We start from the raw sequence: 20,673 nt of genomic DNA on the forward strand, positions 1-20,673 counted from the left end.
CACTGCAGTGTGGATAAACAAAAACAAAGGTAAAGGCAGTCTGCTGCATTTAGTGTCAAGCTACTCTTGCTGATGAACAAAACCTAGAAGGAACAATTGCTTCCCATCATGAACTATCCCTACTCTTTACGTTCAATTTCAAAAGCAGCTTTGTTAGACTCCCACTGAAATGTAGAAGCTTTTATGTCTATTCTGTAATGCCCAGGTTGGCTGAAATGCTCTGCACACACACTGGTAACATCCAAAATGCATCGTACTGTTTTCTTTCAGTTTGACAAGACAGATGTCATAGACCTTGAACCTTTCAGGAGAAAAATACAGGTTAAAAGGTTTGTGAATACAATTATATTGGCTCCTGTGCTAGTGTCAATGCAATGGGCTCCTGCAATTTCCCGTTGGAAAAAGGTGATGCCAGAGTATTTGTTCTGCCTTGTCGATGACTTCTCCAGCTGGCAACTAGTTTTACAAAAGCTTTTCCTCCAGCAGCTTGTTCTCATGTGGCTGTAAACAGAGGCTTGGCTAGCAATAGATCATGTGATATGTCCTAAGGGTTAACTGTAGCCAAACATGTAAATCACATTCTGATATGTAATTTTGGTTACACCCCATTGAATGCAAAAACTGATTCACCTGGCTTGTTACAATGCTTTGCTAGCCCTTAAGGTAAGGGTTTGATTTTGGTGCATTAGCTTAATTCTGTCACCACCTGTAGTGATGCCTTTATCATGGCATACAGAGTGTAGGTGCAACACCTCAACATTAAAGAGCAGATCAAATGGTTAGATGATGAAAGCACCACAAAGGCCAGGGTTTTCGAATTGCATTTCCTTACTGTAGAGATTACAGAAATAAACTGTTACCGTGGCAAACTTGAAAATGAAGGCACTTGGGGGACACTATGCAAGACAGACAAAAGGGAACTAAGAAATACAACTCAAACCTTACAATTAGATGTTACTTTTAATAGGAAATAAAAGGGGGATGTGCATAATTTTTAGGGGTCCAATAACTTGATTGTTCATCTTTTCTCCCCATGTTTTGAACATCTCTTCAAGAGCAGAAAAATTTCACAATGCTTTTAAACAGAAGAGAAGGCAAGTTACTGGAGCATTACAGTCCTTTTTTAAAGCAGTACAAATGACAATAGCCTTCGGAGTCCCAGAGATTGAAACTATAAGATTACAAGCATTTTAAGACACCTAGTTTTGAATATTTGCAGCTGTATTCATCAGATCAGTTTTGCTTTAAACAAAATATAGGTAGAATGGAATCTTATTTCTTCATAAATACTTTTACTAGGATGGAGAGTTTACATTTTCTTCATTGGCAATAAAAAGTGCTCAATTCACAAAAAGGGATACATCAAACCCAAACATGCAAATGTCTATTTAAAAAAAAAACTTTACTGAAACATAATGGTGACGGAGTCAGTAAATCTTGTAGTTCTTTGACCAATAGAGAAAAAGTATAATTTTAATCTGCATGTATATATAGCCTCTCCACTCACATTATAAAAGGAAGAAGGGGACAGGGCTGGGAAAAGGGTTTTTTTTACAAATCAATGATCAAGAATCTAAAATAAGGAGTGGTTTTATAGAAATTTGAATAATTCTTAATTCAACCATTTGGGCGAGATGGGTCTCTTGCAGTAATCTGATACGTCTGAAGCAGCAAAAAACACCTCTCCACCTACATTTTTGGCATTTATGTTGTACAGTTGCTCAAATATACTTTTCTTCAATTTACAGAGCCATTATCCAGTGTTACCATGAAATACAGACTGTCCATTCTAGGTAGCAAAGGCTATCTCAAAGACCAATGTTAATTAAAAAGAAACAAAGCAGGACACCACACTAATTTTGGGAACTAGTACACTAAAAGAGTGAAAACTGGGAAGGGGGGGCAGGGGAGGGGAGAAATAAAGTCAAGTTTATAGAAGGAACTAAATATCTGCAAAAAAAGCTGATTTTTGGTTGTATAGTATTTTTACATTTTGTGATCTGCTGCATCTGCCGATTTAGAGCAGAGACATGCTTGACTTTCCTTGTGTCCTTTCTATATTTTCTTCTCCCTCCCTTCCCACCCCCACCCCCCATACCTTACACCAAGTATCATGGATATGAGCCCAAGTATCCCAGACAATCCAGTGAACAGCTAGTGTAATGCACTGGTGTGATGTGTGAGATTTTTTTTTTAAAAGTCTCTCCCTTTCAATCTTCATCAAAGTTCTGTTGTAGAAGGAAGTTGGCTGCCAAATTTTCATTCTTCTCGCATGCAAAATATGCCTGTATCACAAGTCCTTCGGGGAATCCTAGTGCCTTTAACTGTAGGAAGGAAAAAGAAAATAAATTTACAATTCATGCTTGAAACTCAAACCACCTAACAATTCTGAACCCTAACAGTGCTGCCTTTGCAAAATCAGGGCCCAATCACACCAACAGATGGTGGCACAAGTCTATACTGCAACAGGACAACACCGATGACATATCGGATGGGAGAGCAGTAAGCCCCAAGCAACTTCCCTTCAATGAAGCACTACTCACCCTTTCTATAGCTTCTTTTTCCTGAGGTGTTACTTGAATATAGTTCATGTGACGGCTTCCAGCTTCCGCTGCTACTCCACCACCACCACCGCCGCCGCCGCCACTGCCACCGCCCCCTTGACCTGACTCTTGAACGGGCTCATTTAACATCTGAATAAAATGCTCTTGATGTTGGCTTATTTGCTGTGGTGCATGGGAGGACAAAAGGAAACAATACACTGAAATAAAGCATATTCATTTCTGCCGATAGCCTCAAAAGTTACTTCCGTTTACACTAATAACAGCAGCCAACACTGATAGGGAAAAAACAGAAGGGAAAAACAGAAGGGTAACTTGAGCAGAACATCCTGCAATATTTACCTCTAAATGTAACCAGTGGCAGCTAAAGTTGCCTCATCTCATTTTACTCCCCCCCCCCCCAATATATTTTTAGCATCCATTGTGAAGTCAGCTTAATATGACAGAGGAATCTCAGGGTGCTTAAAAAGTCACCTGCAATAGCTGAGGATTTTCCCGTCCTATTTGCTGTAGCAACGCAGGCAAAAGAGATGGATTCTGCTGAATAATTTGCCTCATCTGCTGGAACTGAGGTTGATTTCGTAAAAATTCAAGTGGATGTCCTGAAAGGGAAAGAGGCTAATTTTTAATGGTATCAGTAATGTTACTTAATACCAAAGCAAGATGTGAAAAGGCTTTGACTATGGAAGTCACAGGGTTCTGAACGTATGGCACAGAGTCCACCTCCTGACGAGACCCCTGTTTTAATGATCTCTTATTCCAAACAGGACCGAGAGCAGGCCAAGAGATTCCAAGAAAAGATAGTAATCCTTCAATTTCTGGCTTCAAGTCCATGAGGAAACCAATTATTACTTGCTCACAGGAATTCTGTGCTTGATGCCTAACTGACACAAATAAATGAAACAAATATAGCAATGGGGTCATTATAATAAAGGGAACAAAGGCTGTGGTAAGATTAAATAGTCTATGAAGACACTTTTGCAAAGGAACACAGGTCATCATTTATGGCAACTTTTAACTGTGTGCATTTCTTGTTTCCAACTGTATGTGTTTTCGGATTCCTGTAATACCTTTTTTGTGTGTTTCCCATGTCATGTCTTGAGCCATTTTTATCACACTGTTGGAGTGGTGGGAGTTGAGAGCTCCCAGCCAGGTCTGTGTGCAGCAGGAAGAGGCCTCCCTGCCACATGCATATCCTGGGGCCAGCTTCTCTTACAATATAGTTGAAATGAGGCTTGTACGCTTGGCCTGCTTCAGCAGCCATTCAAGCCTGAGGTTGGCCAGCACCATGGTGCTGGCCACCGAAGTGGCTGAGGCGCGCAAGCCTAGTTGAAATCGTGCCATAGGAGAAATCTGGTCAGCCCAAAGTCAGACTGGATTTTTTCTTAATCTGCATTTTTCTTAGTTTTACCAGATCAAAAAAAAAAAATCAGGATTTCTGAAAAATCCCAGATCTGAATACTGTACCAGTATTGAGACCTGGGATTTTTCTGAAATACTGAAAATTTTTCATATCAAATAATCCCAAGCCAAAAAAACAAAAAAACAAAAAACTTTTTTTTTACACCCTCAAACCTAAACCTAAAATAATTAGCTAAAAACATGTGTGTATGCTATTAAGTTGCAGCTGACTTATTGCAACCCATGTTCAGAGGTGGCTTGCCCCGTGCCCGCCTACTCTGGTATTCAATGGGAAGAATCCCATCCAAATACTAGCCAGGACTGACCTTGCTTTGCTTCTGAGATCTTATGAGCTCAAGCCAGACCGGGCTACTGAGAGCTGGGGGAAAAACAGCCCTCCCCCCTCCAAAATAAAACCTTCCAGCAATGTAGAAGCTTATGCATTTCTAGCTTCATCTCTCTACTGCTTTTCAAAAGGCAAGTCAGGAAAGGGTCAGTCTCTCTTATAAACTGCTCTGAGAAAGTTAAAAAAATACATACATATTTTAATGAAATTGTAAAAAAAAAAAAAAAAAAGCCAGCAAATAATTGTAGCCACAGTATTACTAATCCAAAGGGGAAAAAAGCAATATGCACACTGTTGGAGTGTCCAAATGGCCAAGTCTGAAGCCTTCCTCCCCACAGAAGGTTCTTCCACATCAGAGCAAGGCTCCTGTGAGCTGGAAGGAGATTTCCCATCTGGCTGAGCAGAGTGGCAGAAGCTGGGATCACCCCATCAATATATGTCACCTGAGTTCCTTGGACAAAAGGAGGTGAGGGTACACCTGCAAAGGGATCTGAAAACTGGCTCTTACCTCCTGTAGAACTAGTAGCAGTTGTAGTAGTAGTAGTCGTTGCTGCCGCTGCCGCCACTGCTGATGAGGGAGAAGCACCAGTGCTGGCTGCTTGAGGAGGATCAGCCATACCCTGACTCTCTCTGTCCCCAGGGATTCCCTAAATGAGCAGATTTTAGGCTTAACTGTAAAAATGTAGTTAGTAGCACACAATATGCCAAGTAGCTATTGAAATGCCACATGGACAGCGAATGTCCAAATTTCTGGACAATGTCAATATTCCCATTTCCCAATATTCTCATTCCCAACAATCCCAAATCAACATTGCGCGGGTAAACAAATAAATGCTCATCTATTCTTCAGACACACTCAAGTCCAGACTAGCAATCATTTAGGTGACAGCCACTGACACTAACAGAGAATTATTTGTTCAGAATTTTCCACTGCAGTTGTTTGTCCCACGTAAGAGACAGACCGCACTGTAAACTTAAGAAGCAGATTTGACTGCACCACCCACACCCACAGAAAAGAACTTGCCAGTTATAACTCCCACAAAGAGTCAGGAGTCACCTCCAAAACTTCAAGGCAATATGGTGTCTGGGATCAAAGCTGCTGGGAGAGCCCTGTAGGAGTATCTGTCCCACACCAATATTCCCCCCCGCTCATCCGAAACCGATGAAGGACTGAGAACCCAGGCCGGTGCTAGATCTTTCAGGGCACCTGTTTCAGCCTCTCTCACTCACGTCCTCACACTCCACCACAAAATCTTCAGGAATTTCCGAACCTGGCCCTGGCCTGAAATAATCTTCCCTCACCCCCCCCCCCCAAGGCCTGGAAAGGAACTTGCCCCCTCTCTCTGTGGATGAAGCACTGGCTTCCTGAGGTAAATGTGTGGCAAATCGCACCAAGTCTCACAAGTGACATTTTTTTTAAATGAAGGACTTCTCCTTATAGCACATCATAGTTCTTATTCTAGAATCCTTACATTCAGAAACCTTCAAGTATATAAAAAGCACTACTGAATACATTTTGATATCTGTTGAAGGAAGCTTTGACTCTCAAAAACTTATACCCTGAAGTTTTTTTTTCATCATTAAAGTGCTGCTGGACTCGAATGCTGCTCTCCTAGTGCAGACCAACACGATTACCCTGAAGTCATGAGAAGTGAAGATCCCCTGACCCCTTTTTACTTTTAATTTTTCCAGCAATAGTTAACTTCAGGATGCCTTGCTCTATTTTTTTTGCAGCGGAAAGAGGAAGCATGTGATTCTTTGAACTCTGAATAGCAAAAAAGGAAAGAAGGCAGCTTGAATATTTAAGATTCTTACTGTGAGAAGAATCTTGAAGCTCATTAGTGAACCAAGCCTTTAACCCTCCAGCATCCAAGCTTTCCCCTTAATTCTCAATAGAACAGCAGACACCAGGAGTGCAAACAATAACCGCACAGACAAGATGCTCACCATTAGAAGGTACTCCACTGCCCTGTCAGGATTGTTGAAGCTGGCTCTCAGTGCAGCAATCACCTGCTCTCGCTCATATCCCATCGACATGATCTCTGTCACCATATTTTCATAGGACTGACCTGTCACTGAGAAGGCGAAAGCAGAGCATCATTAGAAAAATGGCAGAGGAGCTTTGTTTGTGTATAATCTCTGGGAACTTCATATATTCAATGAAACTAACAGTGGTGACAAGACGTAATGCTCGCTTTCATTTCTGGCTGCTAAGCCTATATGCAATTAATATCAATAACTCAACTTCCCCTCCCCAATCATGATTTTACTAAGGCCATATGAATCTTAACTGACTTGAAACCCTCTAATGCGCAAACCTGTATACTAGTTCACCAAGCAAAAGCCTGGTTATTTTTGCCACTTTTGAATTGCTGAGACTCCCACACAGGAGCTGGTCCAGTAAAGCAAAGAAGGATTTCCTGACAGCTCTGAACTGCTTCAGCAACAGAGAAAGGGAGAAAGGCTCAGATCCTCAGAATACCAGAGATCCTTGAGGATCAAACATGTTTATCCCTCTGTTCCTCCAAGGAGCCTAGGCCGTTGTACACAGATATCACTTGCCACAATTTATCCACAGAATTTGAGGCAGGTTAAGCTGAATGTAAGTGAGTGGCTCAAGGTTACCCCGTGTACTTCATAGGGATCTGAATCTAGGCTGACTCGGTTTTATTCCTACCACCTACCATACAGGCTGGGTAACTAAATGAAAGAGAGGACCCAATCAGCCTCCTCCTTTCCTTTATAGCAAAATGTTCACGCAATTAGTGACTAAACCTTTTAGCATCCATATACATGTTTCAACACATTCCTTCTGCCATATCATCTTCAGCGTCCCTCAGTTCCATTAGGTCTTACCACAATCACCCAATTTAGGTTGATCCTGCATTGAGCAGGGGGTTGGACTAGATGGCCTGTATGGACCCTTCCAGCTCTATGGTTCTACAAATTCCCTCTACTTCTCTACCTGAATAACCTGCATGTTGCCTATGCTCTAATACTCTGAGCACACTGCTCATCATATGGCAACTGCTGTTCCCTTTTCCTGGAATAAAACCTCCAGGGGAGGGATGGAAAGGAGGAATGGACAACACTGCTCCCCCCCCCCATTCCATCCCCTAAACTGATTCTCATTAGCTTTTTCTTTCTGTGTATATATCTGGCTGAACAAAGCAAGGCTTTAGATTTAACTTTCTTGCTTGGCAACCTTGCCCTTAGCAACCCATTCAGATTTCTTCTACTTGATACCCTGCAAAGACCTTTGGCTTTAAGCAACTTTCCAATTCTTAGGAAAGCAATTAGTACAGAAATATTCGATGCAAAATTCTGTATTTCCAGTATGAATGCCACCTTCAACACTCACCACACCCCTTTTCAATGACTAGAAGAAAATATAAAATATATTATAATGAGATCTTTTGAAGATCAGGATCTGAATTAAGCCTTGTATTCATTTTCAGGAAGCAATTTTCTGCCTGAAGGTCAAGCACCAACCTGCCACCCACACTATTTCATAGTCTGAGAAAAGTATTCCTAACATGGGGGTACAAAGTCTTGCCTACTATATGTATTAACAGCAGTGCTGCAGGTAGTTGCAGCAAAACAAACGGAAGAGGAAGCTAATAAGCAGGGAAACACAGAGTTAAAGTGCTTAAACACAGGAACATAGTTCAAGCTCACAAGGAAAAATTCAAGGACAAGGTAGGCTTAGAAGAAGAGAATTAGACAGAAGATAAAAAAGGAATACAGTCTCCATTCAAAGCCACAATGTCCGAAATATGCAGCTTCCAAGGCCGCTAATAAATATTTCAAACAGAAATAGCTCAGGAAGATCATTACTGTCATTCAATTTCAAACACAGGCACTTCTCAAGATGATGGAATTATATGAAAGGTGGGCATTATACAAAAGATAAAGGTCAGAACCTTTTAGAAAGACTGAAAAGTATAACAGAAGTTTAAATACATATTATGGATTAGGTTTTGATTAAAATGTGAAAGTGATCATAAGCTGTCAAAAATCAGAGGGAAATATTGTCCAATCAATCAAATGACAATAATAAAAAGCAACGCAGACTTTTAAACCAAGTTTTAAAGTTATGTTTAAGTCAAAATTTTAAAAAATAACTGCCTAAGGGTGGTGGTGGAATCAGCTAAGCAAACAGTTGAGACTGCTGAACAAATGCAAAGTATTAAAGGAGGACTGAATTGCACAGGCAAATGCATTCTATACAGAAATCTTCAGTACCCAAGATATTTGAGAGGTATTATCTGTTTTCTGACAGAGTACTGAAGAAGAAATAAAGCTTTAGCATTAACAAATCAACAATTTGCACATGGTAGCCACTTTTAAACTGAATTCACAAATCAGAAAGTGAAACACGCATGCTAAAAGACAGACAGAGGGGCTGGCTCTCTCTGATCTTATGCTGGCTCTGGAAACACTGTAGCCCAGGGGTGATAGCAATTTTTGTTTTTACTCTTACTCTGAAATACTATTGTAGTAGTATACATATTCTTCAAAATAGCTATCTATTTCAGAGTCAATAAAGTCTGGCTTAGGTTAATAAGCGCAAGAAAATATTCTGTTTTACCAATCACTGGATTAAGGCAGAAAAGCCATTAAAGCTTTTCAAGTTTTCTAGAATTTGACCCAGCTAGAGACCTGACGTCCTAATGTTTGTTACAAGAGAGTGGGCTGGAGCTGTCTAAGCTAGAATTGTTAACGGAATAGCCCTTCTGAGGAAATATCAACATGGCTTCTACAATGGACCTAACCATACAGATGAGCATTTCTGAAGGGTATCAAACTGGGAATACAGAAGACAGATACCAACAACTTTTAACAAAGTGCCTAAGTAAAAAAAAAAAATCCTGATGGTACTTAGTAATGATGGGAGAACATAACCTTTTTATCACCGGGGACCACTCAACGCCGGGGACCACTCAACGCCTTTTACTGAGGCCCGGTGGGGGAGGGTAGTTTACTCCTCTACTCTCAACCACTGCCCTAACACTCTCTGATTGCTATGGAAATGTTTAAACATCCCTTCAAAACAAGATACAGACACGCCACAACAATGAACATAAGGAACATTTTATTTTCATGGAAATTTTAACTCATGACAATGACAAATCAATGGGAACCCTGAGCTTGTTTCTCTGCAACGAGATAGTCCCATCTGGGAGTGATGGGAGACAATGACACCCAAAGTGTGTTGTAAAGGGCCGGGAGGGATGAAGTAAAGGGCTGGGGGGGGGGGAGAAGCCGTCCTTCAGGGCCCACATCCAATTAGTCGAAGGACCACATGTGGTCTACGGCAGTGGTCCCCAACCTTTCTGAGGTTTCCTCTCCCCGCCCTCCCGCAGTAAGAAGCTTCCCGGGCCGCAAGCTTGCGGCCTGGGAAGTTTTTTACTGCAGGGGGGAGGGCGGGGAGACGGAGCCGCGGCCCGGCGCCATGGCCTTCGCGGCCCGGCACCGGGCCGTGGCCCGCAGGTTGGGGACCACTGGTCTACGGCCCACAGGCTGGGGATCGCTATTCTATATAACAGAAATTACTCAAAATACAGTGGGTAATGAAGAATGAATCAACAGTTTTCATAAAGTAGTATTTCTCAAGGATCTATACTGGTACTCCTATATTAATGTGTTAGATGACAAGCAAAATAGACCATGAATGCGTCTCTTAACATGTTTTTTCCCTTAGCAACAGGAACTTGGGAAGGCCTTAATCAGACAGACTGTGGCCTCGGGAAATGTTAACATTTCCTTGTGTCATCTTCGTGATATCTAATTCCTGCCCCCCCTCCCGATGCCTGGCCCGTATCCAGTGTATTGCCATAACTGCTTTTTCCTCCTTAGCATTTGTACATTCAATCAGAAATAAAATGACAATTATAGAACAGGGCATTTGGGAAAAGATGTAATGCATACGCTAATGCCAGAAGTCAATGTATTAGAACTGGCATGGTATAGAATCATAGAGTTGGAAGGGGCCATACAGGCCATCTAGTCCACCCCCTGCTCAACGCAGGATCAGCCCTAAGCATCCTAAAGCATCCAAGAAAAGTGTGTATCCAACCTTTGCTTGAAGACTGCCAGTGGGGGGGAGCTCGCCACCTCCTTAGGCAGCCTATTCTATATGTAGCTATAACATTGAGCAAACCTAGAACACAGTAAGCAAAATCAGAATACTCAGTTGTGATTTTCTGGAATGATTTTAACAAGGAAAAAGTCATGGTAGCCCAAGGATAAAGTCTCACAACAGGTGACTTCACCTTCACATTGACTGGATTATCACAATGAAATCGCATCAGAGATAAGTTTTGAGATATGATGAGCAACATGCCTCACAACCATTAGTGATGGAGCCAGATATAAGGGGCACTAAATAAGAGCAGTGTTCGCAGGGCTGGTACAAGATGTTGTAACACAGCTCTATTAAAGCCAATATATATGTTAAATGAAAAGTTGCTCATAAACCTAAATTAAATTCTGTTTCAACCTGTTTGATTACCGTCCCCTGCAAGGTGTTTTCGTTTTTTTTTTAAACAGTGCTACCAAGTAGAGGTATGTTATGGGGATTTGGGAGGGACCATTCTGTTTCATGTTTCTACTCGTGACTGCTTTTATTTTCACATTTTATATTGTTTCTTCTATCCTGCTGTCTTTATTAATCTTACATATACGTAATCCAATCTATTTTACGCTCCTGTCTTAAAATACAATTATAACACTCACCCTGAACTTTTATTTTTAGGGATACATTTCTATGCTGTCCTGTTTTTTGTAAAATTTTATTTTATGGTAAAATTTATTTGATGGCAAACCATCCACTTTGGGGATGCAAGTGCACAACAAGAATCAAGCATCAAGCAAACACAATATAATTGCCTTTCAGGCTGCTTTGAGTGTCATGGGGAGAGAGGAGTCAGAGAGACTCATTAGCTTTGGAAACTGCAGCTGCTTGCCCAGATTGCAGGTGGTAGGAATAGTGATGGCAGGCAGCACTTCTCTAAACGGACAACCACCTATGTTTCTGACTCAGAATTCGACTTCACACCGGCTCTGGCCACTTCCCTTGTGCTTCAGGCAGGAGATGCTGTTGGAGTACTGGGCTTTTTTGACCCCCCAGAAGAGAGGGCTCAGATTTTATAGCGATTTAGCACAACATTAGTCATTGCTGTTATGAATTTGCAGACATTTTAAATAGGGAAAGATGGAGATGTCCCTGCTGGATCGGCAACATAACAAGCTCTTGGAAGGGTTGCTTCCTTACTTACAGAAAGCACTGTGATGGAGGGAGAAGCAGTTTAACACTGAAATTACAAGTAAAGTGAAATCCTTCAATCTAATCCCACTGATTTCAACAGACTTAGAAGAGTGATTGTTTAGTCTTGTGGTGCCTGTTATCCCAGCCTTTGTTCAGAAGTTTGCTGCAGGTCATAAAAACCCAGCCTTTTGCCTTTTTAAAGCTAGTACAGAGTATTCCAATACCACCTGTGAAGTGTTACAGTGAAAAGAGGTACAAAAACAAAACAATATTTTTGTCTTGTCTATACTGATACTTGTATATTGATTACTATGTATTAAAAGAGCTTTGTTTATGCTGCTACCTTTTTTAGAAGGGATTCTTTCAAACATCGGGGTCTTTATGAGTAACGTTCTCTTTTTAAGGAGGGATCAACTTACATTCAAGGTCAGCTTCCTTTTGAGTAAATACTCTAAATGTAAAATTTCAGTAATAAGCAGAGGGGAAAGAGTTGAAGTATGAAACTTGAACAGCAGTTAAGAGTCCAAATTGCCCGATTAAGTTTCCCAGATGCCAATGCTCACAAGACACAGTGATGCAAGCTTCTAAAAGGGAACAACTTCCCTGATAATGACAAGGCATTACACACTCAGTCACCATGCATGATATGCAGCTTGCACTGAAGCTCATGATACTACAAATCAACTAAAGATGAAAGGACTATTGGCTCAAAAAGAATACAGATTGTTCTATATGAACTCAAGTACTTGCCGTATAAAAATTAACAACCATTAAAAGAGGAATTTAAAGCCATAGTTCTAGAATTATGACACTAACTTCATTGGCTGCAAAAGGAAGAAGATACAATATGTGATCTTTTAATCTTTTATAATAAACCCTTCCCAACTGTTGGAATACTTACCAAGTGCACTTGTAGCATCTTCAAAGAGATTTGATCGTGAAGTATCACCTGATGAACTGTAACAAAATCCAGAAGTCAATAGGTGCCTCTTCCTTGAAAGAGGCTAAAATACTTCCAATAAAGAGGGGGTTTCCATGGCAGTTGACAAAACAATGAATAATGCTAATTCATGCATTTTGAACATAATGGGTAATATTCAACTAGGCTATATCAACTAGGCTACTGATAGCAAAAGGTGTTCATGAACTCCATGACACAACCTGGATTATGGAAAATGAAGCAACATTTCACACCAAAAGTAAAAATGACAATTTGCATGTAAATCCACTGTGTTGGAGTCAGTGGAAGGGATGGCTAAAGCCAAGAGGAGGAGAATGAAAGCATTCTAATTGTAGGGACATTTTGCCTGCAAGACGGTCTTGATAAGAAGGCCTTTGGGACAAAGCAACAAATACACCGGGGGGGGGGGGGAGGAAGGGGAGAGAGGGAAAGATTCTTCAGGGAACTTCACTGCTGGATCCAGCTCACTCTTCCTTGCTTTACTGAAACTGATAAAAGTTCAAGATTTCCCTTCAAGTTAATGCCTTATGTCTAGCCCTAAGTAGCCAGAAATTGAAATATGCACCTGGACATAAATGCGCACATTCACTGATACTTAATCAAACCATAACATGATTGGGAAACCTTTCCACTCCTTACAACAAACATCCTGTGATGTAGGTGGGGCTGAGAGAACTCTAAGAGAAACTGCTTTGTGAAAACAGCCCTAACAGAACTGTGACTAGCCCAAGGTCACCCAGCTGTCTGCATGTGGAGGAATCAAACTCAGCTTGTCAGATTAGAAGCCGCTGTTCTTAACTACTACATTATGCAGAGAGATTATTATGTATTCAAATTATTTTCTGCCTTATTTCATGTGATTCAGGACAGATTATACCATAAAATCACATCTAAAGTATAGCAATAGGGGTGTAACATTATTAATTTAACATTAAAATCTAAACCAAATTACATTAACCACTGGTAATTCTTCTTGTACTAAAAATGATGGCATATAAATAAGGTTTCGGTGGGGAGACCAGCAGCATTCAGATGTTACTTTGGACCTCAACCACAGGACTGGTGGAACAGCTCTGCAGAATCATTCAATGTCCCGCAGGTTTCTGATCTCACTTGGAAGTGTGTTTGCCCAGGGCCAGGGTTGAACAAGGCTCTGACCCCAGATGAGGCTAATCTAATCTCCTTGGGCCCAGGGGTCTTGGAACAATTTCTGCTTGCTTGATTTTAAAGCTCTCTGCAGTACATGTGGTCTCGCAGATACAACAGTCCCAGACTATTTAGGACTTTAAAGGTCAAAACCAGAATCTTGAATCTGAATCAGTCTCCAATCTGGAGTCAATGCATTTGGGAGAGCACAGGTATTATATAGGTCCTCCACTGAGTCCCCATAAGTACTTGTGCAGTCACATTCTAAACCAGTTGGAGTTTCTGGAGCAGCTTCAAAGGTCTGTGAGCTCCCAGGCTAGCCCAATCTCGTAAACTATGCATGGCTGGCCCTGGTTAGTACTGGATGAGAGACTTCCAAGGAAGTACAGGCTTGCTATGCGGAGGAAGACAAAGACAAGTCCACTTTGTGAGACTCTTGCCTGTAGGGCCTCCATAAGTCACATGCAACTTGACAGCACTTCCCACCACCACCTATAAATTCATCACCGGTCAGTTGGGAGCTGGTTTGGAAAACAATACAAAATAAATATATATAGCCCAAATACACTGTCAAGCACAGATCCTTAGCCCAGAAAAATGCTTTCATGCTTTGCTTACCAGACATGAGAACTGAAGCAATTTCTCTTCCACAATCAGTTATGACCAATGCCAAATAAAACATAAAAGACACTCTCACTGCCACAATCGTACGTACCTGTCTGTAGGTAATGGACTTGTGTCAGCTGGTGTCTCTAATGATTTCTCTGCTGGTTTCTCTTCTACGGGGGCACTGACTGGTGCAGGCTCACACGCGACTGCAGCTGGTGCTGGAGCAGCTGCTGCAGGAACTGAAGCTGGTCCAGAAGCAGGGGCTGGGACAAGCGCTGGTGTTGGGGCTGCAGCAACTATTGTCGAAGAGCTAACAGTAGTGATGGCAGCACCTGACTGCTGAGTTGTAGCTGGTGATGGAGCTGGAACAGTGGCTGCTGCTGGTGCTGCTGCTGCTTTGGGCTATGAAAATTAAAGATCATCTAAGTGAGATGAGCTCCCATATTATTCTCTCACCTTTCTTCACAAGACCCTGCTCAGCAACGGTTTCATTCTCATTTGCAAAACTGAGGTTCTCTTCTTCACTCTTGAAGCCCCTTACATTTTCTACAGTAATTTAATTCAAATTTGATTATGTAAATGCACAGTTATGATCCTAGAACTTGAGTGTGTCTCAAAACTTATTACAGGCATATGTAACATGAAGATTAATAATTACAAATGAGCTCCCTTAGAAAGATAAGCTTACCCTCAACTACCCAACTTCCACCGTATTTCAGCCCTTTGTAGGGCACTGCTCCTGAACTGGGATTTAGGGAAGAAGTCCCTCCCCCTACAGGAATTGCAAGGAAAAGACGACCCTGCCTGGCTACAGGAAGAGCTTCATCTGTACGTGAAATCTGCCCCAACCCCCGAGCGCTGAGAAGGAAGATTAATGGTATGTGAAAAAAATCTTCCGGTTTATACAGAACTGTGAAAACGGGGATCACATTGTGATGGGTGACCAAGATTTGGTACTGAGGCCCAAATCAGACAAGATGTTGTCTCTGGGTTTGTCCCAGGGATGCTCTTCCACCAATTCCTTTAAACAACACCATGGGTGAATGTCAGCAAATGCCCCCAACCAGCACTGTTTCCCCAATTTGAAGTGGTGGAGACTTTCGCGTGCAGGCATGTGCATGCTCACACACACACAGAGTGCTGTTTTGGGTTCAAAATACAGAACTGGACAGGAGCCCCTTTCCTCTGCACCATGGTTATTCTGATCAGAATCAGAACCCCACAGTATTGCTTTAAAGGAGACCCTTGTTGGAGACATAGCTTCACACCATCTCATCTAGTTTTGTTCCATTTATGGCAATAGGAAACACATTTCACCCAACCATTAAACTGACCACAACAGAAGGCAGCAGATACATTTTGCATTTTAATAAAGTTAATGTTTTAATGCAGTCTCGGCATTTCATTGAAGTTATACATATATATAAAACCACCACTGCATGTGCTCTACAGACAAAAAGCAAATTTTTGCAAGTCAATAGGTTTTTACTTTGATACTACTTGAACCCTTTAATTCTTTGCTCAATGAAGACTTCAAAGTGTCTTAAAAAGTCAAGAATCAGAAAACCAACTATTACACACTTGTATACCCAGATTCTTTAATAAGTCGCCTGCAGTCAACAGACTAATCCACAGGGGAGGAAGGGGAGCACAGTAGGTGGACTCAACTCTGTCCTTGATGGCAGCAGTCTCTCTCCAGGCATACTGTGGTATCTCCATATTATTTACAGTACCCAAATTTCTTCAAGATGAAAATATAATGAATGATAACTTACTTTTGTCACCATAACCACCACAAAGTTCTTCTCATCAATTTTGTACTCTTTAAGAGCAGTATCATCATTAAGTATTTTACCTAGGAAATTAGACAGACATTTTATATGGTTTTTGTTTCAGTCACAGTCCTTGTGCTGCGGTGGCAGATGCTGCTAAAGCCACTTCTTTAAAAATATCTGCACAACCTAATCTCCACTGGCTAATCAGAAGCTTTGCTGGGCAAAGCCCCACTTCATAAAACACTTGGTGGGCACCATGGCACTCCCAGGCACCACCTAAGGGACACCTGTTTTAAAGTTCTAACCACACTACAATCTACCAATGTAATTGATTTGTAATACTACAATATTAACAGGGAAGGCTATATATCCAGCTAAAATAAATCAGCTATAAGCTATAAAGAAGCTGAAAAAAACATACAACATCAAATACATTTAGCCTGCAGCACAAAAGTCACAAAAAGTGGGCATCAAGAACTGCTTCATTCTTGTGGCTATTCTGCCACTTGCAGCTACTTCAATCTTTTCCCAAGCAGATATGACGCATAAACATATATTCCTAAATACATATTTAGGGAACACCTCAAGAGAGTTGCAGCCAACCAGGGATTCAAAGGAAATTACTGCAAAGACAATGAGGCAAGAATCCAATGAGGTGGTCTGTCACTGCCTGTTCTCTATGAACCAACCGTAGATTTCATTGATGTCTCCCATTCAAATACTAACCAGGGCTGACCCTGCTTAGCTTCCAAGATCTGATGAGATCAGTGTAGCCAGGGCTAAACAAAGCAGTGCACATCTAACACAGTCATGGGGAAAAATACAGTTATCATATAAAACAAGAAGCAATTCTAAGAATTCTATGAATTAAACAGAGTTAACTATATTTGTGATTAATATGCAGCAGAAATTCAAGATGTTCATAGGGGTCATTTGACAATTATAAATAACCAGCAGAGGACCTCAAGCATGGGTAGACTGTCAAGATAGTTATTCAACAAGCTCCGAATACCTGGTTATCAGGTCCATAGATGAAAGCTGGGGAGGAGGAAGAAAGATTGGAGCACTGAAATAAATGCTTGCAAACAAGTCTTTGGAATGATAGGAAAGTTTAGAGCAGAGGTCCCCAACCTGAGGCCCATGAGCTGCATGTGGCCCCGAATCTCTTTCTATGTGGCCCTCCAATCTTCTTGTCTGCTGTTATCACCCTCAGGGCCTTTTCCCTCAGACCCGTACTGTTCTTCCTGCCTCAAGAGGCACCATCATCCACTGCTGTTCATCCTGTCCCTTTCTTGCAAAAAAGACAACAGCAACATTGTTTGTTTTGGTCTCCATGGTTCCTTTTGTCAGCCCCCTCTTGTTTTTATCCTCCATGATAGCATTCTGGCCATTCTAGGTGCTTTACTAGCCAGCAAAGTTCAGGCACCCATACCACTCAGCATTTTAACTCTCCCTCTCCATGAATTACCATGTTGAAGCTATATATATAGGAAATGTCAGGTATCCTTTTGCAAAAAAAAATAAATAAAAAAGGCGGGAAAAGGACAGTAAAAGGCAAAAAGGGATATAAAGTGTTTTGCATACTGAACATTTCTAATGGCTCCACCCATCAAATCAAGAGTCTTCCAAAGTTACTGGCGAGGTTGCTGCTGTAAGCAAAAGCATTCTTCCTTCTACAAGAGCTGGTTGCTCTGAATTCTGGCCTTGCTTGCTTCTGACTCTCCTTCCTTCCTCACTCCAGCCAGGAATATACATCTGTGATTGCAGGAGCCAGTGAGTGGACCCTTGAGTACTCTCTTCGCAGGGAAGCTTATGGCATTCCCCTTCTCAAATCTTCCTCCAGCAAAGTTCCCCTCCTCCTGGCTGCCATTTTACTTCTCATAATTGAGGCTTGGCTGGCAAGCAATTATGTGTATGTGCACCCTGCATATAACTTGAAAACAACTTAATGGTATATCCTCTGTTCCAGGTGGAAGGTTGCCATCATCCACTCTTTCTGTCTACTTGTCCTTTTTGGGAGTGCCCCCAATTTTTAATGTATTAAAATTAAAACATGTTAGCAGGTATATATTTAAACTTCTAGGGACTGTTTATTAAGAAATAAATCTCATAGTATTCAATATACTTAGGATTGCAGCTCTACCATCTGGTAGGTCAGATTCACAATCCATTTTTTAAAAATTGTTGCTAGCCCAGTGCTTCTGAGAACTCTAGTGGATCGGAGGGGGAGAGGGGAGGGTCTCTTTTACCATGGTCATATTAAAAATCCCCAGGTAACAGAAGCTATAGTGGACCGGATTTAATGCAAACGGGAGGAGTTAGGCCCTGAAAATAATGCTACTCATACATTTATTTATTCAAGGATAACATTGAAACTCTGCAACTGCCACTTTGCTAAAAACACCGTTAAGATGTCTGCAAAAGAAAGTTCTGTTTCAAAGAAACAAAAATTGCAGATGAGCACCATGTCTTCTAAGAGCCTCTTGTGGCGCAGAGTGGTAAGGCAGCCGTCTGAAAGCTTTGCCCATGAGGCTGGGAGTTCAATCCCAGCAGCCGGCTCAAGGTTGACTCAGCCTTCCATCCTTCCGAGGTCGGTAAAATGAGTACCCAGCTTGCTGGGGGGTAAACGGTAATGACTGGGGAAGGCACTGGCAAACCACCCCGTATTGAGTCTGCCATGAAAATGCTAGAGGGCGTCACCCCAAGGGTCAGACATGACTCGGTGCTTGCACAGGGGATACCTTTACCTTACCATGTCTTCAATAACAAATGGATTACTACTTCTTTGGTTTAGACAAGGATAAAGCAGTTTGCCTGATATGATTTGAAATTGTTTCAGTTTTAAAGGAGTACAATATTAAAAAGCACATTGAATCCTGTCGCAAGAGCTACTCAATATATATATATATAGAGAGAGAGAAGTAACTATTCAAACTTCTCATGTTGCAATGGACTAAACTCTGAGGATGGGAATTCAGGTATTCAATGTTGAAAGACATCAAAGCACTGAACCTATTGCAGGTGGAATTTCAGAACAGATTCACTGATTGCCATAAGCTTGGAAAGGAAATAAGAATGTTTCAGAATCCATTTGAAGTAGCACCAGAAGATGTAAGTCAGGGGTCATCAACCCCCGGGCCATGGCCCGGTGCCGGACCGTAAAGGCCACGGTACCGGGCCGCCGGCAGCCGCGCCTGCCTCCCCCTGCCCACAGCGAGAATGAAGGGAAGAGGCAGGCGCAGCCGCCGGCATGCCGATGACGCAAACGCGCATGTGTGGCAACTGCGCGTGCGTGTTTTCACAGCACCCGGGCCGTCGGCTCTCCCCCCCCCCCCCGGAGGCGGTCCCTGACCTGATAAAGGTTGGGGACCGCTAATGTAAGTAACTTTTTCAGATGGAACTAATTGATTTGCAAGCCAGTGATCATCTCAGAGACATTTACAAAGAAAATAGCCTGTTAGATTTCTATTCTGGTCTACCTGGTATATTGCTGCAGGCATGTTCACAGTCTTTGGCTCCACATACAGCTGGTAAACAAACCTTTTCCAAGATGAAAATTGTGAAATCAAAGTGTAGGTCAAGGCTTACAGATTAACATTTACATGACATTAAGAGTGTCTGTCACAAACCTTGACTCGGACATCAATGCCTTGGCTAACAGAAAACAGCCACAAAATCACACCGAGTAGGCAAACATGTACCACTAAATACAAGGATTCCACAGTAAAATCTTGTTCCAGAATGGATTACATTAAATTAACATTTCTTCATTTACCTTTGAATGTTTACTTTTGATCTAAATAAGTAGGTTAATAATTTTGTTACATTTTGGTTTAAGAAGTGGCCCTCTTTAGGCACTGGGCACCCTAATGCAGCCCCCATGTGCCAAAAGGTTGGATACACCTGGTTTAGAGCAAGATTTTATATAATTGTTTTCAAAGTACCTTTGAGCAAGAATCTACATCATTACATAATAGTAATTCTTATGTATGATGCAGACATGCACATATTTTCAAGAATACTTGCTTAAAATGCAGATAATTTTGGCAACAATCAAAATAGTATAATGTGTTCTATGGTAATGTTTTTCATGTTATAAAGCAGCTTCAAAAATTCTGGAAATTCTACATCTCCAATTGAATTCTCTATTGAGAATTAATCCTTCAAAGGTTGCCTAATTTCGGTGCTTTCCCCCATTCATCTACAGCCTAGAAAAAGAAAGAAAAGAAAGCTACCTTTACTTTTCTAACCAGGCCAATAACAGTGTAAGGTGTTTTCCTAACTCATTGGATGAGCAATTTTACATAGTACATAATGGGGCAGCTTTAAAAATTATACACGTTTCTTATTTCCTTGGTGCATGATCAGTTTGTCTGAGGCACCTACCCGTATTTAAAAATAATTCACATAAAAGCACATTACCTGCATATATTAATTTTTGGCCTGCTACAGGAAAAGCATCTTTCCCTTTTTCTGATTCAATCTTCTCTTTCAATGCTTTTACCTATAAGAAAGCAATTCTAGTTAGAATAAATGGCACACATCTACCTCTATAACATGTACATTTTCTATGTAAAAAAAACCAGTATTTGATGGAAATTCAA

The 20,673-nt window shown here is 41.4% G+C and overlaps 1 protein-coding gene across 3 annotated transcripts in view; it reads right to left on the reverse strand.

Moving 5' to 3' along the window:
* Positions 1–941: 941 nt before the first annotated feature.
* RAD23B (RAD23 nucleotide excision repair protein B) overlaps positions 942–20,673 on the reverse strand; it is a 33,271-nt gene continuing 13,539 nt past the window's right edge. For 2 of the 3 annotated variants that reach the window (XM_077345368.1, XM_077345369.1), the window contains exons 2-10: positions 20,492–20,573; positions 16,070–16,149; positions 14,401–14,696; positions 12,480–12,535; positions 6,256–6,383; positions 4,817–4,955; positions 3,036–3,163; positions 2,544–2,744; positions 942–2,324 (exon numbers count right to left, since the gene is read on the reverse strand). In XM_077345368.1, the coding sequence (XP_077201483.1) occupies positions 2,211–2,324; positions 2,544–2,744; positions 3,036–3,163; positions 4,817–4,955; positions 6,256–6,383; positions 12,480–12,535; positions 14,401–14,696; positions 16,070–16,149; positions 20,492–20,573 (1,224 nt within the window). In that variant the 3' untranslated portion in view covers positions 942–2,210. The remainder of the gene's footprint in view (positions 2,325–2,543; positions 2,745–3,035; positions 3,164–4,816; positions 4,956–6,255; positions 6,384–12,479; positions 12,536–14,400; positions 14,697–16,069; positions 16,150–20,491; positions 20,574–20,673) is intronic. The other variant, XM_077345370.1, reaches the window with a different exon arrangement.

This window comes from Paroedura picta, chromosome 7 (assembly GCF_049243985.1).
Source record: "Paroedura picta isolate Pp20150507F chromosome 7, Ppicta_v3.0, whole genome shotgun sequence".
NCBI lineage: Eukaryota > Metazoa > Chordata > Lepidosauria > Squamata > Gekkonidae > Paroedura > Paroedura picta.